This window comes from Chelonia mydas, chromosome 10 (assembly GCF_015237465.2).
Source record: "Chelonia mydas isolate rCheMyd1 chromosome 10, rCheMyd1.pri.v2, whole genome shotgun sequence".
In the NCBI taxonomy this organism is placed as follows: Eukaryota; Metazoa; Chordata; order Testudines; family Cheloniidae; genus Chelonia; species Chelonia mydas.
The window spans coordinates 61814030-61841517 of NC_051250.2; the positions used below are offsets into that span (position 1 = coordinate 61814030).

General features: G+C 41.4%; 1 protein-coding gene across 4 annotated transcripts in view; it reads right to left on the reverse strand.

The window, feature by feature from the left end:
- Positions 1-317: 317 nt before the first annotated feature.
- The window catches only part of SCG3 (secretogranin III), a 51338-nt gene continuing 24167 nt past the window's right edge, over positions 318-27488 (reverse strand). For 2 of the 4 annotated variants that reach the window (XM_027818845.3, XM_027818846.3), the window contains 4 exons: positions 13349-13432; positions 12490-12618; positions 8342-8422; positions 318-2415 (listed from right to left, as the gene is read on the reverse strand). In XM_027818845.3, the coding sequence (XP_027674646.1) occupies positions 2297-2415; positions 8342-8422; positions 12490-12618; positions 13349-13432 (413 nt within the window). In that variant the 3' untranslated portion in view covers positions 318-2296. The remainder of the gene's footprint in view (positions 2416-8341; positions 8423-12489; positions 12619-13348; positions 13433-27488) is intronic. The other 2 variants (XM_027818847.3, XM_043523397.1) reach the window with 1 other exon arrangement.

A 27488-nucleotide genomic window follows, 5' to 3' on the forward strand; every position in this document is an offset into this window, starting at 1 on the left:
TAAGCTTCTGACAATACCCAGCTAGGACCTCATCCTTGAAAAATCATTCAAAAATATTCTGTGACCCCTGATGTTGGCAGAAGAAGAAAGATTAAACAAAGGAGGGAGGGGAAAGCGGTGGGGGGAAGGAAGCAACTGTAAGGAGGAAGAAGAAGAGTCTGGATTAGTAAAATAAAAAGACAACAGTCTTAATGTGCTATTGCCTTCCAAAGTGCCAAGAGTTACAGCCACTTTTAACTCACTTTCTCTTGTAACCCCCAAATTGGAAATGAGTCAATATTTCCAGTTTAGTTTTCAAACAAGAAAGTGAGTTAAAAGTGGCGGGTGGGCCACGAACTGCTATCAAAGGGTAACTGATCTTTTGAGGGGCATGAGGAGGAAAAAGGAGTCTAAATAGTCTAGGGAACCTTAAAATGGGGAGTGGGCGAACAAAAGGAAAATGTAAAAGAGATAAGAAGGGCTAGGAACACCCCGCCACACATTCATTTGAAATAGCAAGGGAACCTTTTCCCCATAATTTTCTCTTATACTGCTACTAGGTACTGTTTTTCATAGCAGAGGAGTACACGGATCACATTATTCAATATTCTTTTTGATTTCTTAAAAAAAATATTATTAATGAGCAAAGCTATAATGCAATAACCCATACCGATAATGCACTAACCAGGGTGCATATAAGCAGGTTATGGTACACTTCTTGGATGCTTGAAGGCACTAATCAATCCATGCACCAACAGCCTTCTAACGTACATATTATTATGGCTCATTGCTATTACGTTCGATTGAAGTTTGCTACTGGTAACGTTGGTAGGTGTTTGCACTATGCTGGCTATTGGCCAGAGTTCATTCTGGCCGTCAGGAAAAATGTAGTTCAGATCTTTTCCCTTCTTATTCTCAAGAGTGCTGAGAAAATAAGGAAGTAGGTAGTCTCCCTATGTGACGCTAACACAGACCTTGGGGTGATCAAGGGCATATTGTACATCCACAGTCCCTACACAGCCAGACAAGTATTTACCTATAGTCTTCATGGCAGTCAAGTGAACATCCCAGATTTAAAACTAATGTCAAATGGGAGTTAATCTCAATCATCCAAAAGGAAGCCAATGAGTGCAGGAGACAGAACTTTCCCAGGAGCTAGACTAGAGAACTCACTCAATCCCACAAAAGTTAAGGCTGACAACTTCCAGAACTAACTTCAAAACTCATTGCTTTGCCTTCGCTTTTACATACAACAGAGAGAGAGAGAGAGAGAGTTTTCCCATAATGCTAAAGGAAATAATATCATCCAGTACAGTTCAGAGGTCAATAAATGGACCATTGGCCTGATTTTCAGAAATGCTGCACTCCTTCCACTCCCATTAAAGTCTGTCTGAAAATCAGGCCACATGTTCCTAAGCACATCTCTAATTGCAAGCCCCCCTCAAAATGATTTCATTATCTTTACATTTTTTACTTAGCAATTCAACGCTATTTACACTGTTACCAGGCTACTCACATCAAGAATGCAGTTGTTTATACATGCACAAAGAACTGACAGTTATCAAAGGATACACTAAAGAACTGCTAAGGGTGTTAATGACAATGTCTCTACCATGGTTGGCAGGGGAAACTTCAGCTCTTTCCTGTACCACCTGTATTAAAGGCAGTTGCAGTGTCAGAGATACATTAGTTAGTTAATGGCACACGTACTCAAGGAGCTGTAATAGTGAATGTGCAAACACAAACACTGACAGGAAAAACGATGATACACCAATGATTTAAAAATAAGACATTCTAGACATAAAATAATAATGAGACTAATGACAATTTTAATATGGAAATTATTTTCAAATATTTATTTGTAGAACTAGTAACTATCATTCATGTTCTAATAATGCCCTTTACAAATACATACAATAGCATCTTTGAAAAGCTAATGGAGTGAGAGCAGAAGGATGCAGTGTCAAAATAACTTTCCTCCAAAAACACACGGCTTTCGACCAGAGCACACCAAATGCAGACAGTATGTCAAAGAGAACTTTTTGTTGTTTACCCTGTTAAGTATAAATTTGATGTCATAATTCAGCCTTTGGGGTTGATATCTGTGTATAGGAAAATACAGTATGCAGTCTGTGTACATAGCAATAGAGCTCTTCACTTTTGCCTAGAAAAGATTCAGTACAACGCAAACAGAGCACTTTCTAATGATATCCTCAAAGTAACAGATCTGAGGTCACTGAGCTAGGAGTGGGTGAAGCTATACTATAGTTTCCTACATATTGGGCAGTCAAGTGACTTCACCATCCTTCCTGTGTTTTTACAGGCTGCCGTATATGCGCTTGATCACATCCGCCTCTTCTTTGTCAAGGATGCCCTTGTCCACGTAAGCATCAGCTTGCTGATCAATGAAATCCCTCAGCTTTGAAAGATCATAATCTGCAAAACATGAATTCATGAACACCATAAGCTTTCCCCGCTTTGCTGTTTCACCAATGAAACAATGTAATTGTCAACATTATCCATCAAGTCCATTCTCTGTCACCTAGGAAAGAATGGAATTCACTACAAATGAATCTTGGCATAGTAATAAAAAACACCCTTGTGCAAAGTCCTCTTATTTGTGAGATGCAGTAAGTATTATTCATGTATCTTTCTTGCTCTGTAATTGTTTTTTTTTAACATAGATCATCCTTCAGTCCAGTGGTTCAATGTGCTGGAAGTCTGTGCATGCAGAAGTTGTTGTTAAGGCCCTATTATGTTCCCAGTTATCACGGACTTCACAGAAAAGACTAAACTGACAGTTTCCCATCAAAAAACATAAAGCCTGTGTTCTTCAACTCTGACAGCTTTTTGCTTATGACAAACTTCCCTTCCTGAGAACAGACGTAAGAAATTCAAGAAATCAAGTCACTGGGATTAAGTGGACAGGATATGATTATTCAGCTTTGGCAGGCTCCAAGAATAATTTCCAGATTTGAAAAATATTGCGGTGAGTTTTCTGTATGTGCCAGTCCACATTACAAGTACTGAAAGACGCTTCCCATGTTGTGCTGCACTGCTAAATGATAAACACAGGCGCCTACACCAAAGAATTTGCATCTACCCAGCATAATGCAGGCTGAACGCCACTGAACAAAACCTTGCTATGATTGAAAATATTACTGTTTTCCATGGAAGAAGTATAGCTTTAGGCACCAATTCTGCAAAGAAATCTGAAGAACTCTCCCTGAGCAGCCAGTGGGCCATCTTAACTCTGACATTAGATATAATACACTAATGCACACACAGAGGCAAGATTCAATGGAGGAAACAATGGCTGGCAGTCTGGAGAATATCAATGTTCTAAAGATTTATGTTAATTTAAATGAATGAATATCTTTCCTAGAAATGTATTCCTGTTTAATTTTTACAGTATGAATTATTTAGTCCATAAACAGAGGCATCAGAATTCTCATAGAAAATTTGTTGTGACTTGTTCAAATGTGCATTATCATATAAATATGAATTTAAGGACTTCTTCCTCTAACTGTGCACTATTTGCATAATAGACCATAATACCTTTCTCTGCCTTGTAATGGTTGAATGAGTAAGGAGGGACGATGTGCAGGGACACTTTCAAAAGCAGATTAATTTATGCAATTCAGTTTTTGCAATGAAAAGAGTTAAATATTGAGGCAGTGGTAACAGTGCAATGATAACAGTGCCAAGAGCAGGGGGCTGGGAGTCAGGACTCCTGGGATGAAATCTTGGTCCCACTGAATCCAACAGGAGTTTTGCCACTGATTTTAACGTGGCCAGGATTTCACTCCTGGTTTGTGTTCCATGGTCTGTTACTGACCTCAGGTAAATACAGCCTTCCCTCAGTGTACCCATTTGCATAATAGCTATAATAATGCTTACCTATCTAATAGCAGAGCTGTGAGGTTTCATGAATGTTTGTAAAGTGCTGTGAGATTCTCAGATTAAAGGGAAGTGAAAAATATTTATTGTAATGGTCTTATTTATTTATTATTAACCATTTCAATTCGCTCCAAACCTTCCCCTTTTTAACATGATACTGCAGGTCTGGCTATCAGTAACACTTCACCTGTGACCGACCTGACATGGAACGTTTCTTGTGGACCTAAATTAGAAGGACTGAACACCTCATAATCGTGGCTTGTGTTAAAGTGCCAATACTGAAAGGCTGTAGTTCCTGGGAAATTTCTGTGAGAGCTGTGGATAAAGCAGGCTATCAAGGTAAGGATTCTGAAGGCACTAGTTTAAGACATCTGCTCAAATGACAGGGCCAAATGCAGCCTTGCTGTGAAAGTGACATGACGGGTGGAGTTTCACCGAGGCTGACTATGGTCCATAGACATCAGACATCAGAACAGGCCAGAGATGGGACATGCTCTCTTCTTTATGTGGAACAGTTACTACAGTTAACTGCATACATATAAAAGGAGCCAGTGCCCTGTTAGCATAAATTTCACATTTCTATTAGGTTTCAATACTAACCCCATAACTTCTTGCTCCGGAGCCAAACTAGATTACCAAAAAACAGCAAAGTCAAGAATGAGCAGATTAATTTGCAGAAAGTGAAAGGTAACACAAGACAGGCCTGCATTTAAGAATATATATGCCAGGTCCTTGCAAAGCATGGAAGATATTAAACACACAGTCTATGAACCCAATCTTTGTACATGAGAACTCTTACTGAGCCCAGTAGAAGCAATGTGTGGGTAAAGGCTGAGGGATTGGGCTTTTAAGAGAGCACTTTTTCTTTGGCTGAGATACTCCACAGTGTTGCCAAGCTGTTCTTGGTGCAAGACTGCATGCGATAGGCAAAGATGGCGTTGAGTCTTTATGATCCAATGAGCTGAGGGCCTGCCAGAGACCAATCTAGTTCTCAGCATAAGATAGAGCAGCCCTGAGGCTGCTCTAAGTAATGCCTAGCTGAATATAGCCTCAATAGGATTAATTCCACGGGTCAGCAGGATTTATAGATTCTCCAGCCATGCTCCCTTTTCCCTGGACATGCATGCACCTTTATGCCGGGGGCAGGGTGGAAAAGCTGTGTATGAGCCTTCATGGTGGCTCTATGCCAACTGAGGATTCCTATATTCAAAGGAAATGCCTGGGGACCAGATATGCTGGTTTTACAGTTGCTTTGCACGACCAGAGCATGGCAAAATAGCCGGAGCAGGGTAAAGACTCTGGTTTTTAATATGCAGATACATTAATGCTAGTGAGTTAAGTCTTATATGCCTCCATGATGAAAATATGCCCAATTCTTCAGCCATTACTCAAGCAAAATTCCTATTGCTTTCATTTACAAAATCCCCAGATTCACTCTTGTTTTACATTAATATTTGCAACTACTGGATCAATTACATGGAAATTTGATGGTTTAATTAAATGCTAATTGAAATTACAACAGTGAAGATTTTATCCAATTTTGGCTAATTTGCATATGTAAAATGGCAACATTATTGTAGTTTCCTTTCGATCTCAGCATATGTCAGCTATGTAACATGCCTTTTAACTGCAATATTTCTTTACGCCTCATTAACTGGAATATGTAAACAAAAAAAAATCTTCTTTCACACATCTGAAACATTACACTGAACTCTGAAATAGCCATACTAAATTATACTGAGGCTAATTTACATATACAAATGAAGTCATTTGGTGGTATTTCCTAAAAATAATCATCGAAATCTTTCTACTCTATGAATGGTGAGAGTGAGTGTTATGAAACTTGATGGTTCTCTCATTACCTAAGTATTTTGTGAACAATTCAAAATATGCTGATTTGCATATAGTAATTAGGTAACTCACAGTTATGTTTCCGAGGACTAAAAATTAATATAGAGTTATTCAGAAAGAAGGCAACCTTCAGGGCTGGGAGCTATGCCAATTTACATCAGCTGAGAATCTGGCCCTAAGAGTGTGGATCTCAAAGGTGGATAGAGCATTCAAATAACAGCCTAATTCACCACTGCATTGCTTGTTTTATGCCAGTGTAACTCCACCAATTTGCCTGGGTCTTCAGCTCCCACCAGGACTGGAGACAGCACGGATGGGCCCACAGAATCAGGGAGCCATAACTGGCTCCCTGATGACCTGCCTGTTCCCGTGTTCAGCAAAGTTTGGTTATAGAAGAGAATAAGGCCAGAAATCAGGCCCCAATTTCTATTAATGGTCACCTAAATCACATGGGATTGTTTCTGTTTCCTGATTGGATGACTGACTGTTTTTAAACAGAAAAATGGCAAATAGCAAATAAGGGCTGATGAAGTCCCAGAGGGAATTTTCAGATGAATAATCATTTCTGTTAAAATTCATGAAACATTCTGGACTTGCAAACATTTTCCCAGGTAAGCTGACTCATCCATATACTTACAAGCAATTACTAATACAGGCCCATGAGTGGAGCAAATGTGCCATGTTTATGCACAAATATATTTGTGAATCACTTTTTGTATTATTCCACCATGTCCAATTTGCTAGTTTGAAAGTAGACAAAGGATTGATGAGCATATAATCTTGAAGTGAAGGATTATGACCCTGTATGATTCAGTCTGGGATAAACTTACTCAGTTTGTACTCCAATTACAACCACTGCTAGATTTTTGAATGAGCAGTTGCCAGAATACACAGTATAGAAACTAAGGGGTAAAGCATCAGGAGATTAAGGATTTTATTCTCATTTACTTATAGTTTAAGGCCCTAATAGTATAAAATATAATGATGTTCAAGATTGCCATTGTGGATCCATTCATTTAAGGAATTCACATCAGCACATCTTACTGCTTTTCCAGACAGATAAAATGCCAGTATATCCGTAGTCACCGTCATTTGCAGTAATTTGCAGTAATGCTGGGGAAAAGGTTACTGTGAAGAGGAGTGAGGGGCTGCTCAGGAAATGGTAAACAGAAAACAATCCCATGTGATTGAACACTAATTGCTGTAACAAACGCACTGATAAATGGAAATATTTATTGGAATTGGCATGAAAACTCTGCAGTAAAATGCAAGCCTGCCACCAACTACAACTGTTGCTGTGGGTTGTTTGGAGAGGATTTGAAGAGGGAAGGAGTTATACGTGAGAAAATCAGGTCATTATTGTTCAGTCCAAACATCTTTTACTGAGCTTCTACAAAGGAAATGAATGTGTCAAGCTGTACTCATGCACTGATTAAATAGCGCCCATCTTACACTTTATCACATATAGGGGCTGCTGAGAGCACGTAGGACAGACTCAGTCTCAACTCCCCCTCCTCCATGGCTGGTGGCGGAGCTCTTTCTCTCCTTTTCCAAATACTTTACACACTTTCCCCCACCATGCCCTGTGGTTTCTCCTTCCCATGGACAGGATGATGGTGAAAATCCAGCCAATAGCACCAGGGCTGAGACAAGAGCTGGAATGCTGGTTCTGTATGATGCTTTGAGGGAGGAGATTGTATGGACAAGCCAAGTGGTCCTGTTGTTCCTGTGGATCCTGCCCTTGCCCCTCTACCCCTCCCCAGCCTTTCCACACTGTTGCCAGCCCCATCTCCTAGGAGAAGCAACGTGTTGGAGAAACAGTCTACGGAAGGTTGGGCAGCTGTTTCAGTCACTGTTCCTCTTCTACAGAGCTTTACATATGAAAGATGCACAGTGCCCTTAGAGCCAATCCTAGGAGCAATTAATAACACCATAATGCTCTCATCCTGCAGATGCGACTCCTAGATGTTTTCACCTTGACAGTATATGAAACAAAATCTACAGGATTAGAGTTTCCTGCTACTTGGAAAGGGATGCACAGCACTAGCACAGTGCCATTGGGTTCCCACAGATGCATGCATACATTAAAAAGATCCTCTTCATGAATGCTAAAAAAAATAATCCTTAAAACACCTCTATTGATCTCACGGTGTAGGACTGACATTCAATGCATGCTGCAAGGCTAATTTATTATGCTCTGGAGTTTGGTGAGTGGGTGCTTAGGTGGGGGGATGAGGGGACTCAAGGAGTTTATTTCCAGCAGGTTAGTCAACATAAATTTTGTGAATTCAGGGCCAGTCTGGACAGGCTAGTTTTTATATTTTGTAGTAGTTCAGTGCAATATTAAATATATTTCCATAAGATCATGGATCTTTATAACAGACTATTTATATAATTTGTACACATAGCCTACATTTGGGCCTAGACTACTTGACAGTGATTCTAGCATCACTAATTATGAGGCTGTGATCCAGACATGTCCCTAGTCTCACATTTTATATTTCTATGGTTCAGCTCATCTCATCAGGCTAATTTATACGATGTAATTTATAAACTAAATTGTAATCTGAGTAGCGTCCACCCCACATGTGCAAGATTATTCATTTCATACCTTCTTTATTTCCCTGCTTGTTGTGCTTCTTCAGCCATTCTATATTCTTCCTGATGGCTTCCAAATACGCCTCAGCTTTCCCTGGAGGAACAGATGAGAGACAAATCAAACATCCTTCATCAATGATTGATGCAGCTTGTTTAACTGAGAAAACTTGGTTACAGTGAAGGCAGATTAAAACTGTTCTTAGTTTCCATTTAAGGGACCAGCCCTGTCATCCTTATTCAGGCAAAATTCCCATGCATGGCTAGCAGATCCTGTCTGCGAGAGATTAGTCAGCTCTGAAATGAATTTATGGCCGTTTCCTCGCTTTGATTTGTGTAACTCCTGTTGATATCCAGAGATATTGCATGAATGGACTAGGTCAGTCTGTGGTGTTTAGAGCACAACAGCTGTTAAACAAAGATTAAAATGTTAAGTCACTGGGGTATGATTTTAACAAGACTGAAAGCTTTGTGCATCAGCTCACATACTAAAAACATCAGAAACCTCTTCTATTGACTGGTATAACAGTGCACATCAAATATAAGATTGTGATGTTCTGAAAGGCATAAGAAAAAACCTACAACCTGAAATGCAGGCACAGTATTAGCTGAGAAAAGGAAAGCATGAAAACTATATAATCTCGTTATAGCCTTTATATTTTGAATTTTGAAATAGTGTCTATTTTTAGCCCCAAGAGCACACAGGTCAAAATTAGTTCAAGGATTACCTAATAAGGCCCTGAAAGGAATGTTATAGATAATGGATTCTGAATTCTTAACTTGGCTAGAGCTTTATTGATGTAACATGCTCATATTTGTCAGGAAAAGACTAGTGTGATTAACTTGTGGAAGACTGTTACTGCCTACTGTGCATGTCTGATCCCATCAATAAGTGGATACAATAGTAAATATACTGAAACCTTTGAGCTAGGAGTGCAGAGTTAGCGTGGAAGGAAGTCAATCTGTGAAACAGCAAAGCATGTTAGATGAAGAGACAAAGGGTCAAATTCTGATTTAATTTATACCTGTGCAGGTCCATTGAGTTGAATGTGGTCGTGAAGGTCTGAGAGCAAAATTTGGCCCAAACTGGATACATCCTCCGTAGACATCCCACCACTAGCTAGGGTATCTTGCCTCAGATTGTTAAATTAGTCTGCAGTTGTAGACTTCTCACTGCTACTGGATGCTCAAATAGCCACAGCAGCAAAAATACCCACTTCTCTCTGTGATTGGCTATAAGAATGCACCCCATCCTACTGGGTGCCAACCTAGGTATGGTGACTCATGAACTGTGACCTCTAGGCTTGATTATTGCAACTCGTTATATCTAGCAGTGAAACCACATATGCTGAAAAAGCTCCAACCAATACAAAATACAGCAGCTGCCAGCTTGGCAACCAGGTTGCCATAAACATATCATCCCAGTTCATCACTCTCTGGTACTGGTTCATCAGTGAACAAAGAATCCATTTCAATGATTCTGCTCTGATGTTCAAAGTCCTCCATGAGACTGGCCTCAGTTACCGAACAAATCACCTGTCTCTGCAACCACGACCTCCCATGACAGCTACCTTCTACTGGAACAAGAAACTGTTGACCATTGAGGAGGCTTGTGAGTGTAAGAGACAGACGGTCCATGGGAGATGTAACTAGACTATAGAACTCACCCCAGCAACAGATACAAATGACCCTGGAGCTTGCCACTCTCATAGCTAAATGCAGAACACATGCAAAACTTAGCTTTCCCTCAGTAAGTCCTACACACAAACACATGACACCCACTCTCTCTCACACACAAACCACCACCAACCACAAAATCCTATGAAGGAATCAAAGTATTTTTCCTACAAGCTGCAAGGAAAGAATTATACAGAGAAAGTATTACTGTTCTATTTAAGTACTTGAGAGGTGCTGAAACACGATAGTGATGGGCATTATGGAAGTGCCTTGACACAAGAGATTTAGCTAAAAGTACATTTGTGCTTGTCTTTGGATTTTGGGTCATTCCGTGTCTGAAATACACACTGGCGAGACATGCTGTTTTCCGTGGATTTTCTGTGTGGTATGCGCGCAGAGTTGGGTTTTTTCCATTTACTATGGATTTCTGTGGAAAGAGTAGCTTATGGTCAGGCTAACCTGCCATTGCTTGCAACATTAAATGCTGTGTTGAGGCAGCTGGCATGGTAACAGGTATCAATGCTCTGTTTCCTCTTTGAGCTGCTAATTTACTGCCAGAACATAAAGTTCTGCATCACTTTGAAAAGGCAATTGCTTAGGCTGACAATGATTGTTAAAAGCACCCTCACTGTCTAGCAGTGGGCCATCCAAATTGCTTCATTCTGTAGAACAGACAGCTCACTGCCTTTCAATATCAGCTTCTCATAACACAGATTGGAGAAATCAATATGTTCAGTCCAGAATATTGAATGCACCGATGATCTTAGGTCACTAAAATGCCACAGATGCAAAGAAGCAATATCTCACTGCACTAGTGTATTAAAAGGCATTTGATCTGATTCCTAATGTAGGCTATAAATTCTGTAATAAAGGATTATGGCCATAGTTCAGCTAGGCACATGGATCTGTGTATTTAAAATTAGGCATATGCTTAAGTACATTTCTGAATCAAGGCCTATGTGCAGAGGCTTAGGAATAGCATGAAACAAAATAAAATACATTTTAGGAGACAAAATGAGAAAACAGTACTGTTGCTAGAGACATCTTTTGAGGTAGGATCATATTTACTAAATAATACACTAGCTGCATACACACTGCAATCACAACTACACTAACGAGTTATCTTCACTCAGCCATTGGGATTGCTAAAGAATCATGTTAAGGGACTATAATATTCATAAAATGGTAATTAACCAATTTAATAAATTAATTCATACTTTTTTGCAGATAATGGACTAAATTAATGATATTTTGACCTTACAGATGTCAGCAAGCAAGCCTGTATAAGGAGACTGTTAATCATTCCAGTATGAATTTCTTTCATTCATTCCTAAAAATCTTAAGTTGCAAAGGGTTAAAAATCTTAGAAAAGGAAAAAAATACTATTTTAAACTCATATTGTCTTATTTTCATAATTTAAAAATAAGCATTTTGGGTTCTTTTCTGAGCACCTTTGGGATTCAAAACAGATCAAAGGCCCAATCCTGCTCTCTCATTAGACTCAACAATATAATTCCGATTGACTCCACTGTACACAGCTGCACTATCCAGGCTCTTTAAATTACGCTTTAAACAAAATAATTTGCACCGAGAAACTTCTCAGGGCAGAGAGACTGTCTTCCTCTGCTTTACATGGAGCCAGCCATGTCTAGTGCTTAAACAAGTACTAAATGATAATATACATGTGACTATACTGCATTCACATTTAAGGGATCTCTTCTTCCCTCGATGTGTATGTGTATCTCATTTACATTACACAGAATTATGCTCTTGCATAAAGAGGCTGCTGATATTCCACTTCAGTCACTAGGGTAGTTTAAGGATACTAATAATCATTCCAGGCTGTTTAGACTGGGGATTGGTGGCAGGGAATACAGACTGCTGGATTTAAGCCAAAGTGCTAAATTAGAATTGTCATTACTCAGTACCAGCTTATCTGAAAGGCCTGAGCAATTCCAATCAGTTTAGGGGTCAAAGAATATATAAAGAAAAAACTTCACAGTGCAGAGGAGAGCTAGGGAATTCACTAGTTTGGGTTGAAATTCATGAAGGTCTGCCGCCCAGCAGCGCTGGGTGCATTTGGGAAGAGCAGGTCACATATGCATGAACGGAATTGTATTAATATTAGGGCTGGCTGAAAACTTTCCATCAATGGGAAATTGTTTTTTGATTAAATGAAAATGTTTATGAAAAATGTCTGCGTTCAATGGAAAATTTTGATTGTTCATCAAAACACCATGCACACGACAAGCATGTCAGCTCAGAGAGTGAGAGTTCAGACCCAAGAGTTGAATAGGAATTGGTCCCATGCCCGCACAGAGTGCTAAACACAGGACCAATGGGCTTGTCTCATTAAAAAAATTATTCCAGTGGTGGTATTATGCTGTATCCACACACCTGTGCTACTCTGCTGTGTATGTAATCCACTGCTAGCCTGACCAGGAAAAAAATCCAATCATTCGGTGCACAGGCTAATAGCAAGAGTACCTTTTGGTTCTTCATTGTTTCCTGCTGTATTTTGTTCTTCCACTTTTGTGGAATCCTTCAATGTTTCATATTGTTTTTCCATTTTAGCTGCTTCTTCCTTTGTACTGTCTGCCTCTTCATTGCTCTTATCTAAAGAAGCTGCAATCAGAACATTCCCTTACTTTTGTACCATACGTACCATAAGTGTTTTGAAATCACATCATTCATTGCTAAGCATTAGCATGTTATTTTGGGAAGTTCAAAGACTTTGACTATTGATTCAGAAAGAAACTCGTAGAAGCCTGAAAATGGTGCATCTCTAAAGGTCATCTCCTGACTTGGTCACTGAAAATGCCTACATTTTCTCTTGCAAACACTAGTTCAAGTCAGTCAATTAAGATATAATCATATATATTCCCTAAGGGCTGGTTTCAAAGTTCATGGAAGCTTATGGGAGTTTCTCCATTGACTTCAATGGGCTTTAGATCAGGCCATACAATCCACAGAATGGGGCCAGTCTTTATTTTTTTCTTGTATTTCAGTGCGTACAAAGAAATCAAACCCATCGAAGTCTAGGGCCAGGTCCTCCAAAGCATTACACAAGGGTTGTCCTTGCATATGGGTAATGGTCACTGAAGTAAGGATAGTCCCCAGTGGAATAAGGACGCTTGTGAATAAAGATTTGGAGGTTTTGGCATTATGTGACAACTCCTTCCTTCCAGCATAGACACGATAGTTACAGCCCTGCATTTTGCAGGCTCAGACCCTTAAATTACCAGTCTGACACCTCGTGCAATTAGTTTACTTATAACTAAATAGGTTGAACAACAATGTGCTATTAAACAGTGATTGCAAGGAGATAGAGGAACAGAGTAAATACCTGCTAGTAGCTTGTTTTTGGTGCTGGTCAGGGGGCTTTCAAGTTTACTCTTTGTCTGCAGAGCTATCATTGCATCCAAGTTTTCTGGAAAATGAAAAACATCTAGTTACTCTCATACTGAAAATGACAGTGCCCAGATTACCCATCTGTGCAAGAACATGGTTAAATTGCCTGTAGAAAACAAAAGGGTTAAACAAGGAATTAATAATTCTTGTCACTGAGGACATAATGTAAAGGCAATTGATTACCAAGTAACAGAATAGCTATTTGGCTACAGAGAACTTTGAATATTTTTAAGTTAGAAAATATGCTACAGCATGATAATATGGGCACTAAATAATACCAATATGCATAAAAGACAGCAAGAGAATGTAGATCTATTCAAATTAGAGTATTTAAATCATCCAGACTCTTCTTCCATTTTGATTCAGTGAATGAGCTGACAAAAAATACAGACCACATTGTGCCTACCAACTGCTTGTGGTGTAAGGAATGGATCTGTGCAATTACAGACATTATCTCAATCAAAGCTGCAAACAGCATGTTTCTTTTTCCTGGAAGGAGCATATTCCCCTGAACAGTTTCTCTGACAAGTGCTTTTATAGTCTAGTTGGGAAATTAGTCCAGTAAAAAGGTTTTGTGTGATATTTAAACTGGAATCAACTTTTAGAAAGTTCACTAGATCTAAAACAGCATTTGTACAAGTGCCGCAGAAAACAAACATTTATTAGAAACTTAGCAGACTGTGGAGACTTTATGTGGCCCTAGGAGCCTGTAGAACAATACTTTCTAGTACTTTAAAAATCTTTAGGGCTAACTCTTGTATCCTACAAAAGTCAAAGCAGAATTTGGCTCTTAGAAGGAAAAACATTAACACTTCAGATACAATCAGTGCATACTAGTACAAGGAAAACGAAACCCTTTAGATATTGTATTTAATTACACACATAATTAGGAATCCAGAATTAAACCACTCAAAAATTTCACAGAGCAGCTGCTGGTTTAGAACTTAAATTAACTGTTACCACTCAAGAAAGAGATCTTGGAGTCATTGTGGATAGTTCTCTGAAAACATCCACTCAATGTGCAGCAACAGTCAAAAAAGCGAATGGAATGCTGGGAATAATTAAGAAAGGGATAGATAACAGGACAGAAAATATCATGTTGCCTCTGTATAAATCCCTGGTACACCCACATCTTGAATACTGTGTGCAGATGTGGTTGCCTCATCTGCAAAAATATATATTGGAATTGGAAAGGGTTCAGAAAAGGGCAACAAAAATGATTAGGGGATGGAACGGCTTCTGTATGAGGAGAGATTAATAAAACTGGGCCTTTTCAGCTTGGAAAAGAGATGGCTAAGGGGAGATATGATTGAGGTCTACAAAATCATGACTGGTGTAGATAAGGAAGTGTTTACCACTTCTCATAACACAAGAACTAGGGGTCACCAAATGAAATTAATAGGCAGCAGGTTTAAAACAAATAAAAGGAAGTATTTCTTCACACAACGCAGAGTCAACCTGTGGAACTCCTTGCCAGAGGATGTTGTGAAGACCAAGACCATAACAGGGTTCAAAAAAGAATTAGATCAATTCATGGATGATAGGTCCATCAATGGCTATTAGCCAGGATGGGCAGGAATGGTGTCCCTAACCTCTGTTTGCCAGAAGCTGGGAATGAGCTACAAGGGATGGATCACTTGATGATAATCTGTTCTGTACATTCCCTCTGGGGCACCTGGCATGGTCCACTGTCAGAAGAGGGGATACTGGGCTAGATGGACCTTTGGTCTGAGCCAGTAGGGCCATTCTTATGTTCTTAAGTATAGAATTGTGGATTGATGTTCAACTGTACTTTTAAAAGGTTGCTGAAAGAACAAGCAAATTCTAGACTAACGCCACAATATAAATGAAAAAGCATAACTAATTACATGATAATCTACAAGACCCAATGGGATTTGTGCTCCTCAGTCACTTCACTGCTTCTGCAATTCCCACCCACATGCCTAACATTTCTTTGTATTTTTCTATATTATCAGTGCAGTCCAATTTCAACTCAATTTATTGCTGATAAACAATACACGTTATCATCTTGTTGAGTACTCTGTGCACAAGACAATAATGTCTGTTGTTCACCAGCAATGCAAGTATATATATATACATAAAATTAGCATTGTTTACGACTAGTAAATTGGGGTTTATCACTGAAATCAACATAGAACAAAACATGATGATAAAAAAAAGTTTAATCTTCAAAAGCTGATGTATAAAACTCTAGTCCTCACAAGTAGATGTGGACAATTTCTTATAGAAGCCCTTTCAATAGGGAGTGCTTTTTACAAGCAAAACTTTGAAGCTGCCTAGTTAGCTGCATGGCACGTTAACATTAATATAAACATTTAGCGAACTACTGTATTTTCAGTTTCATATATTGGGAGTTAGCTGTGCAAGCCATTAATGGGGATTGCAATGACACATTCTCACACACAACAGTGATACGATTACCCAAGAGGCCAGATTCTTATCAAAGAGGATTGGTTGCTTCCTTTTTTTCCAAATTAATTTCCCCTCCCCCCCAGCAGTTTTCATTTTTTCAAAGCACTGGTGTTTCCATCAGATGTGGATGGACCACGGTTGAATGATGTTTGCTTTGAGTTACATTAATGGCGTGAGTCATCTCAGAAATGACATGTGCAGGGCCAGTAGCTAAGCAACTGAATGTCCTATTTGGTGGTCTAACAAGATCTGATGACTTTTCTAGTCTGGTTACCCTAGCAACCTATTTGTTACAGAGAAAGAATTCATAAAGGTGTTGACCTTTTGTCAGCCTGGCCACCTCTTTGTAATGGTACTAATCAAGACAACAAAACAAGAGCTAAGGAGCTAATGGATGTGACTCAGGTTAGTAAAACAGCTATCCCAAGGGCAATAGGCTTTGAGAATGTTGTTACCTATCATGAAGGCACTGTTGTCTAATGGTTAGATCCAGACATCAAGCAGATCTGGTTTCTACTCCCAGCTCTACCACTAGCTTACTCTTTGATCTTGGGTGAGTCACTGGGGCCATTTTGCAAAGTGGCCTCTTATTTTGGGTATGCAATTTGAGACATCAAGAGACAAATTTACAGAGGTCCAGAGTACCGCATTTCCCTCTGACTTCAGCTAGAAATGTGAGAACTCAGCTCTTCTGAAAATCAGGCCCAAAGTTTCTCTAATTGGGCACCCAAAAAACGAAGGCACCTAAAATCAGAGGCCCCCTTAAAAATGATTAGCCTTACACCTCTCTGCCTCAGTTTCTCATTTGTAAAATGGGATAGTAATACTAATCTATTGTCATGAACCCCTTTGAAATTGTTGTGTAAGAGCCAATTATTGTTGTGAGAGCCAATTATTATTACTTAAATGACTATGGGCTTGTTAGTGGGCAGTGAGTAATCTGCCCATGCTAAAGTTTAGCTGAATGAATAATGAAATCCAACGCTGATACTTCTGCCCCTGTGTACAGATCTTTTCATGAGGGTTTCCGGGGTTTTGTAACATTTCCTGGAAAGACATCATTTCTTTGCATAATCAACCTGTGCCTAGGAGGCACTTTCACATTCTAAACTTGTTCACTTGTCAACTTAATTTGAAAGTTGACTGATGACAAAAATTTATGGCATTAAACAACACTTCTGCAAAAGACTTGTTCTGTTGTGTTGTTCCCATGCAGCATAGAAATGCTGGGTTTTTAAACAGAATGTGATGATCATAGCTCCTGACAGCAATCTTAACTACAGGTAAAGAAATCAGTTTAACATGCTGTAGCAGGCTTCAGCATAAGAGTTTGTGCTGCTAGTTGCCAGTACGTTGATGTATGTTTCAGTCACCAAGAAAAGCAGAGCTCAACCAGGCTCTCCTGCTTCTTGCAATGGGTGATCTGAGAGGTCTTGCAAGCTCTCTTTCCATCTCTCACAAGATGCAAGTCTGCTCAGTAATTGTTTATGTATTGACTTGAGTATATACGATTCACTGCTCCCTCCTGCATGGAATGTCAGGCTGGCTCAATAATTTGGGCCAAATTCTGCTCTCTGTTACACTGATGTAAACACAAGTAATTCTGTTGACTTCCATGGCTTTTCACCAGTGAAACTGAATGCAGTATTTGGCCCTTAATCAGCTTCACATATCTCACCCCATCAAAAAGGGGTTATATGAACTACTAGTAGCTAGAGATTGGCCTCCAGCACTGAACGAGAGGTGGGTTGCAGTCATGAAATGGAGGTAGCACTGGTTTTGCTGATGGATGATTCACTCTTGCCCATAGACAGGAGAAAGATGTCCACAGTGACACATCTATGGACATCTGGATCTGTCTGTGGCATTTATCATCACTGATCATGGCATACTACTGTCCTTCCTCAGAGGGAAGCACTGAAATGGCCCACATCCTTCCTCTAGGGATACTGCAGAGAGATGTGATAGTGATAGGTAACGGCCCCTTTGCCTCCAGAGAACTCACCTCTGGAGTGTCGAGTCTCTCCTCCATCCTATTTAACATCCACACCAAGTTAAAAGAGCAATCCTAAGGCACCATGGTCTCAAATGGCAGCAACATTCAGACAACACCCAACCCTACATCTTCATTACTTCTGACACAAGGAGCACCCTTTCCAGCTGTCCCATTGGCCAGCCATAACCAGCACCTGGATTTAAGCAAGCTGGCTGAAGCTGAACCCACACAAGACAGAGGTGATGGTGGGAAGAGGGAGATACTTTGAACATCTAGCAACTATTGTCACGTCATTTTCTACCAAGGGAGTCTGCCTCCATATCATCAGCTCAGACCATAGCTTTTAGGTCCTTCTAGACTCCCCATTGCTATGCTGTTTGTTTGTTCCCCAGGTCCCGAAAGGGGTAAGCATCCAGAGGGACTCGGCTGGAGAGCTGAGACTCCATCCCCTTCAGAGTGCTACAGCCACTTGAGTAACCAGATCTGGAGTTCGTGTATAACCCATCAACACCCACAGGGGGCACTGGTGCAGGACCAGAATGCTGACAGTCTGCCACTGGCTAGGAGGCTGAGGCCTCTACTGTTTGTTGTGAAGCTCTAGCTGTGCTGCTCCATGCTTTTGTGACATCCAGGCCATACACAGGCATAAACACACAAACATCCACAGAACTCGCCCCAGCTACCTAAGAGAACCCTGCTCTTTCCATGATGATAACCTCCCCTGACTGCTACATTCTGCAAGAAACATGGAACTCTCACTCTCAAGGGTGAAGTGTGGGAGAGCAGGAGACAGGGCTTCCTAAAAAAAGTAATGGCTATATGTCATGTATGTACACCATGTGGCCAGCAAAACTGCCCCCCGAGGCTGGGGTGTGGCTCCTTCTTACTGTTGATCATCTGTCAGAACACAAGGATCACTGGGAAATTCTGGCAGAGTAAATGTCCAATTCTTACTTAAGCCTTGTGAATTTGTCATGCATGTTTCTGGTACTTCTTCCCAACACACTTATCACCAGAATATTTTTACATGTGAACATGTCTCCTTTAGAATCTGCCTGCATGGTGTCACAACCTGCAGCCTCACCATTACCACTCATGAGAGTGTCGTGTCAGGTCACATATCCCGGGTGGGGGCACCATGGAATGAATCAGCCAAGAGGGGCAGGTTGGTCTGAAAGGAGACAGATGCAGCCTCACACACTGCTCTCTTGGTAATCAGCAATGAGAAGGAGAGGACACTCTGAGGGGGACATCACAATTAAGAGTTAGTTAGTTTGTTTGTTTGAGGCGGAAGCAGTGTCAGGATTTCCTTTGTTATTCCTGTGTAATCCCCTCCCACAAAGGCTGGGCGTCAAGCTAACTCCTTCCTGCGGCTCGGGATAGCTAGACGCGGCGCCCTCCAGAGCAGTGGTTCTCAACCTATTTATCATCGTGGGCTGCATATGCAGCTCTCTCTGTGTTGTGTGGGCCACCTCCACACAATATACATACTACCTGTATGGTCCTGAAGATGTCACAGGGGGCCGTAGCCATAGGTGCCGACTCCGTGGGTGCTCCGGGGCTGGAGCACCCACAGGGAAAAATTAGTGGGTACTCTGCACCCAACGGCAGCCAAGCTCCCCACCCCACCTCACCTCCACTCCACCTCCTCCACCTCCCTCACAGCAAGCTCTGGGAGGGAGCGGGGAGGAGTGGGAACATGGCATGCTCAGGGGAGGAGGCAGAGAAGAGCCAGGACCGGGGAGTGGATTTGGGGAAGGAGTCGAATAGGGGCAGGGAGGGGGCGGAGTTGGGGCGGGGACTTTGGGGAAGAGGGTGGAATGGGGGCAGGAGAGGGCAGGCAGGGGTGGAGTCGGGTGGGGATGGGGGCAAAGGGGGGTCGAGCACCCACCAGTGCCATTACAAACCAGCGCCTATGGCCACAGCTGTGTGCTGATTGGGCCGCAGGTTGAGAACCACATTGGTTAGTCTCTAAGGTGCCACTAGTACTCCTTTTCTTCTTGCGAACACAGACTAACACGGCTGCTACTCTGAAACCTGCTCCAGAGCATTTCAACAACATCACTCTGAGGTTAGCCAGATGGGAAATCTCTCAAGAGCCATATGATGCAATTCCTCCTCCTATCTAAACCCCTCCCTCTGTGGGGCTGCTCATACTGCCTGGGCAGCCCATTAAGTAACAGTTTGATAGCATGCATCTTGCGAAGGGCACTGGAGTGGGACAGGGGTCATGTAAACCCAGCTGTAACTCAAGGGGAGAAATTTAATTTGGGAAATTCAGATAAATGGCACCCTCCCCCGCCAACATCCTAGTCCTAATCCCACATGTACGGTTTCAGTGCTCAGATGTGCCTACAGAGACACTGACTCCAGAAGGCAGTCCTTATGCTGAGCTGTTAAATAACAACAAAGGGGAAGGAAAATGATCTTTTCACCACAAACAAAAAAAAAAGTGACAGGGTGCAAAGCACTGGGCTTTCAAGAATCAGAGAAACTAAACATCAACAGAGAAGATATTAAGAGATCCAGCAGGGAGAGCGGGAAGAAGTCAGCAAAGGGACGTAGAAGAAGAGCCATGGTATTTGCAAGAACAGAGGAATGAAACGTAATATCCTCTTTTTAGTTGAAAGGGTGTTTCATGGGGTTTGGAGAGTCAATGAGGGAGGAGTGGTTCAATGAGAGGGGACTAGTAATACTGAAACAACTGAAACCTCCCTATAGTAATTCAGCTGATGAGCCTGTGGATATGCTATGAGCTCACATGTCACTCAGATTTCTCCCTTGGCCCAAGATGTCCATATCTATACACTACAATATGGGGCAAATCCTTTCAGAATCTCAGTGCCATGTCCTAGGCCGGCAGTCACATGCTTTTCAATCTGGGGCTGCCATTGGCTCTTTCTGGAGTCAGATCTGGCACTCTCTCTAGACTGAAGAACTCCCACTTGAAGCCTCTGGGGCTTTGGATGGGAAAGAAATGTAGGGTCAGGTCATTATTGAAATTTTTGTTCTGGGACAACCCACACAAGCGCCACACTGTCTCTGGGGAAAGCAGGAAAACCATTTGACTTGTTTTGCTGTTGAATTCAATGCCGTCCCATAGATTGGCCAAGGGAGACTGACCCCCAATGTCCTTCTAGATAAGAGTGGATGGATCCAGACCATCCCTTTGGTGCCTCTTTATGGTGCGAAGGAGTGGATTTGGCCCTTAGGACCCAGGAGGGCTGGCTGACCAACACATCCCTTTTTTGAGATGGAAGGTTTAGGGCCAAACTAAGAGGTGTCCTACATGGTGGTGAAAGTTAAACATTGGTGAGTGTGTGCATATAAGTAGATGTAATTTATGTGTTGATGGGGGCAGAAGGTTGTAGCAAGAACAGCAACTGGCACTGTGTAATGAGGGGTTTGATAAGGCTTAATTATATTCATGGGGTGCCCGCCTTATGTCACACCTGCTTATACACTCCTGCCACAGCCCCCATCCTTCCTTCCGCTCATCATGTAAGTTACATTCACCAACCTATGTGTATCCTACATTGACAGGGAGGCTTTCACCTGGCAAGTCAGATGCAGTAACAGTGGCTGAAAGAGGAACAGGCTGCTGGACACTTTTCTGCTCTCTGCATTACGCTATTGGCCCAGTTCTGATCCAACCTAAGTAGCTGGAAATTTTGCCATTGGTTTCAATGGGAACATGTTCAGGCTCAGTGTCTGGAGTGGCTGTATTGAGGAGTACTGCACAAGCTTGGCAGTGTACTCAGCTGTGTCCTTGTGTCTCCCAATTATAGTCCAGGTTGTGTCTCCTGGGCACTGGTCTGTGTTGTGGTGGAGCTCTGAGGGGCACTGTGCAGGAGGGCCAAGGAAAGAACACCCACTTTAGCATCCCAAATGGTAGCAGAGACAGCATGAGAGCAGCACAGCGGGTCAGTGCCCCCATGGGATCAGAGGTGCATTTCCCCAGGGTCTGAAGGGTTTGGGGTCTGCACTCCCTGTGTCCTCAAAACTTTCCACCAGAGAAAATCTTTGCAGCTGAACCACATGGAGATTCCTGGGTCTTCTTTCCCCTCCTGGTGGGATTTCCTTCAGAGGTACAATTTGGCTCCAATATAGTGTTACAGTAAAATTGTATTATGAGTAATATCTTTAGAGAAAGGACAAACTAGTTTTAAAAACTCCAGGTATGTCCACCCTCATACGGAGGGTGTGTGCCTACCTATGAACCACCTACCCCTGCTGGTATGTCATGTCATTTAGAATCCTTCTCTGAATAGCCCATGAGAAACAAATGACAAGGCGAAGGGGACATGCACAGAGACATCTGTTCATGTCCAGTTCCAACCAAAATAATCTCCTACTCAGTTGTGGAAGGGGCGAGAGAATCTGACAGTGATTCAGAGCTGGAAGGAGGTGTGAAAGAGGTGGCTCTGGCTCAGATTTGAAGTAAGGAGGTGGTTCTGACTCAAATACTATAAATATTGAAGAGATGAAGCCATGTCTACTTTTCCTCAGAACTGGTCTGCTTTTGGTTCTGTGTCCGGCATGTTACAGCTCTCTATAGGTGCCACTGCTGCATCACCTCTAACCACAACATGCTAATTGCTTTACTCAGAGCAGGTTAAGCGGGAAATCCATCAGAGACAGCAAATCCACAGAACACTTAAACGTGTTTTCCTTCTCACTGCTCTGCTTTCATCTCTCCTCCTTGTCATGTTTCGCTATTCCCCTTCACACTTCAGTAGCTACTTAGGATGCCAAGGAGACGGCACTTGCTCAAAACCCAACCAGTCATCCTGGGTAATAACGGCCAAATCCTCCCATTTATATACCTACGGAATTACAGACGGGGCAATCTGCCTACACATGAATCCTCGTTTCCTCCTGTTCTCCCCTTTGTGCCCCACACTCTGCCCGTTCTCTCTCTTTGATTCTGCCTTTGTCCCCTTTCCCTCCTCTGTCCCCAAGCTTTTATCCATGCTACTTGGAGCAGCCTGATATTTCCCACCCACCAAGGCCCTGTCTAGATTGGGAAAACATAACATGAGTTACTTCTGCTCAGGGTACTGTTGCACAGAGGAACATGTTCCCTGACTCCTCCCCTCTCCACCTGGCTCCTTTAATCATAGGCAATCTATATTCCTGGTGCAAAGTTGCCACAAGCGACTATATGGTGGGAGGAAACATACCATGTAGATGCCTTTTCTTATCATCATGCAGACCGTGCCCCCAAATTCCACTTTATGTGGATTCTCTACAAATTTGCTCCCTTCCATGCTGTACAAAAGCAGGGCATGTAGACCTTAATTTGGATACTGAAAATAAACTGACCCACCCAGGTCATCACTGAAGATACAATACAAGACGTCTAGCACCAAAGCATAAGTCTCTCTCACTGGAGCTAAAGGAGTAACTCCATTAGCTGATTGCAATAGTAGGCTATTATCTTCTGTACACTAGCCACTAGAGCAGTGGTTCTCAAACTTTTGTACTGGTGACCCCTTTCACACAGCAAGCCTATGAGTGTGACCCCCCATATAAATTAAAACACATTTTTAATATTTAACACTATTATAAATGTTGGAGGTGAAGTGAGGTTTGGGGTGGAGGATGACAGCTTACGACCCCCCACGTAATAACCCCAGGGCTGCCTGGGGGGTCAGGACCCCCAGTTCGAGAACCCCTGTACTAGAAGGGATACGATACATTAAGGCGGCATGTTACGCAACATAACCTACACTTGGGGGATACATGGGGTTAGAAGTTCATGTGCTAGTGCAGATTTTATTGAATTGGGATGGCAAAGGATAAGATTGCTACCATATTACCCCCATAAATGCAATGCCAAGAGGTAAAATGTAACCCCCTATTCTCTAAAGAGTATAGGTTAAGTGTTAAGTAATTCATTACCATATTTATATGAACTGGAGCTCTTTTGGGAGCCATGCTATTTGTTTGGGATCCTGGCAGGCTTTCACACTAAATATTTATTAAAACTAGATGATTTTCTTTATGCATTTAGAATCAATAGAAGAGTGGGATGATAGATTAACCTGCACCCATCTTCATCTGCCCAACCAGAAAGAAGGAAATCCTAGCCTCACAACCAGTTATAAAGCACCATAGTGCAGTTCTGGATTAGCTCCAGATAAATTAAGAGCAATTCAACACCTGAAAAAAAAAAAAGATTCACCTACATGGAGATACCCTTCCACCATATTATCACCAGCTGGGGTGATAATATGGTGGTGGGGAACCCACATGCAACACACTGGAGAGGAGACTCTCGCAGCACACAGAGAAATCCCTTTCTTTGTGCTGTTCAGCCTGTATATATTTATCTCATCGTTATAGACACATGCCTCAGATAGGAGAGACAAGCGATCAAAGGGAAACTCCATCATGCTTCTACTCAGCACAGTGAACGAAAGCTACAGAAGGAAAGTGATATGTTGTTCATACTCCAATATTAAAATGGTGCATTGCACAAGGATCTGTATAATGTGGCCTTGATCCTGTCCTGCTGAAGTCAATGGTAGTTTTGCCATTAACTTGAACAGGAGATGAGGCCTGTCAGCACCTCTAAGGAGGCACTTGGCACCTTGCAGGATTTGGGCCTTTACTGATCAGTCTCAAATTGTTTGTAGAACATCCAGAATCAGCTAGTTGTTAAATAAGTAGAAGCCTTATCTTCAAAGTATAAATATAATGAACTATGTGTCCTATTCGGCATACAATAACCCAACTTCCCCACTCTGAAGGGCTCGAATGCTCCTTTGCATTGTTCAGAAACTGCCTGGATTCAGTCTCTCCGATAGATTTTTCAAAGCAGTCTGGAGGACAGTAGACACACATCTACAATTAGCTTTAGTGGCCGACAACATGTCTAAATTTCATAGACTGCACTGAAAATCTCAACCTGCCATTTTAAATATTGGATTTTGAGGAATGTGTGTTAGAGGGATGTAGACCATCTGCCTATTTGCTTTATTATTTATTAGTTGCTATGGGTCATGAAGTGTAGAGAACAGCTGTCTGCCCTTTCATCTGTGCATCACTTGCATGAATTTTCACCACAAGTCACTAACATTCCTAGATCTCCCTGCTCCAGAAATTCTGCTGCTCCTCTCCACTCCCCAAGCCAATGAAAATAGATCTCCCATACACCAGAGTTTAATATTTGAAATGTATGCAAGCTTTCTGGAATTTTTCTAAGCCCAGGCAATAAAACTGTACCCTATATCCATGTTGTCCCTTTTACCCTGACACCCTTTATACTCTTTTTTGGCTGCAAACATTTTTACTAAAATAGCATCCAACCTTCACAGGGCAGGGGTACTCCCCAGAAAGAATTTGTAAAGGGGAAGAGTCTCCCTGGAAACATACTGCAGGGCTTTCACATTGCTGAAGAATTTCCCCCCAAAGTGTGGCATCAGTAGTTAAAAAGTGGAGTGTGTTGGGAGGATAGCTGGCATTCTGCCAACTGCAGGACGTTGCCTAGTATGATGTGTTTTGGATGAATGCACATTTTACGTCAGTTTGTTCTAGCTTCTCTTTAATGCTTCCAGACTTGTGCTTTCTGCTAAAGTGCATCACTGGTTTTACATATATAGTGTTTCTTGATGTATGGCTTCTGCATTATGGATTAGTTACATTACAAGACTTTCAATATGTATTGGTTTTATATATTTAATTATCAATTTTGTTTTTCTCTCCGTGTGTGTGTTTCCCCAGCACCATCCTTCAGCTAGATCCTGTGCAACTTAGGGCTAAACCTAATAGCATCATTCACTGTTGCAGCAAGAAATTTTCCCCCCGAGTGGGATATAGTGATGATGACATAATGCTGTGGTTTCAAATCCCAAACCAGCGGTTACTGGTAGATGCATTTAAACTCACTGCCTCTATGTCCATGGAAGACACAAAAGCTTATGACTTGATTTAATAAATGATTTATTATTTTTAATATATAATTCAGGGATGTAGTTTCCACATGGCTTCAGTCATAAGACAGGCAAAAGTAATTTATGCAGCTTAATGGTGTAGTAAAACAGGGTGAGAATATAGTTCCATCTGCTCAGATACTCTAAGTATTTCCTCCTTTGTCAAGCAACATGGGATTTGATGCTGCCGACTAATTCTGGTCAGAGGGAGAAATTAAATAGCTGTGTTTTTTTTAATAAAGGCAATTTTTTCTTCTGACACATTTATAATAATTATATTTTTTACTGTGTATGTGTTATACATTGAGCCCATATCTGTAGCACCTAGACGTCACTAAATAGCACTTGTACATATGGCAGAATTTACATGTATATTAAATCATTTTGTAATGTTTAGATGTATAACATTGACTATGCCACTATACCAAGCTAATATTCTCATGTGTTTTCTATCCTTGAACACTTGAAAATATTTGCTCAATCTATGAAGGTCAAATTTAAACTCATTTCTCAAGTCAGTCAACAGTAAATCTAAAAAAAGATTACCACAGAAGCAACTTGAGACCTATGAAAGAGCTTTTTCCATTACAGTAAATTGCTTTGATGGAGCACAAAAAAATCTCTCTCTCTCTCTCTCTCTCTCTACAAATCACAGGTTTGCGAGGCATAACCTGACTACATCAGTTGCTAGAATATGTTTTGTCACCAAAAACTCTTAACCTAATCCCTGTCCTCTTCCCCACTGTGTCATCCTGGCAATTTGTTTCCAGGATTGAAGTATTTATATACCCAAAGAAAAGCCAATTTGAACAAATGTCCTAAATATTAATAGGCTAAATGTGTCCCCAGTGTAACTCCATTGACTTCAGTGGAGTTAGATTAGAGATAAAATGAGCCAGTTATGTTTTGACATGACACTATGGTGAAAAGCATACAGGCCACACTATCTCCATTTGCAACGATGATAGTGAAACCTCCACAGTACTTATATCAACCACTTTATTGTATGTGGCACCCTTAATACACATACAGAGACTGTGCAGTAAAGGACCAAATACTGACAGATGTTGTCTGAACATATGATGCTTTTAGCAGCCCACTAGAATGGAGTGCAAGACTTGTCCAGGGATTTACTACATTATTTAGAGTACAAAAATAATCATGCAGTGTATTTTCATTATGAGCTACAGTACCGTCTGTGACCAGGTTATTGATAACAAATCCATGCAATTAAAGTAGGATCCAGTAATCAGATATCTGCAACTGTCCACGTCATACAAGGCTATGGTCTCCATGAAAGGTCACTGCTGATCCTGGCTCTGTGACAGGCTGATTTATTTAGCTGAGAGGTCAAAAACTTATTATGCAAAACCAGACCAGGAATAGTTGAGAAAGTGACGGGTCGAGAAGAGCTCATGTAGATGAGCCCTCCTCCTGCATCCCTGGCTGCTCAGTTTGAATGGCTATGAATGCTTAATGCTTAATCACAAGAATATGTGATGCCAAAAGAGGAGGTTTATGAGGGAGAGTCTGTATCATTCCAAGATCTCTCAAAGAAAAGGGAGTTTGCATAGCCAAGAGTGATATGAAGGGGTTCTGGGAGCCAGCAGCTTCATAGCCTATGGCTGAGCTGTGACCCAAAGTTACAGTGCAGCAAACTTGACAGATGGTGGGATATTTACGTGATCCAGGTCCCCAGAGTTAGGCCC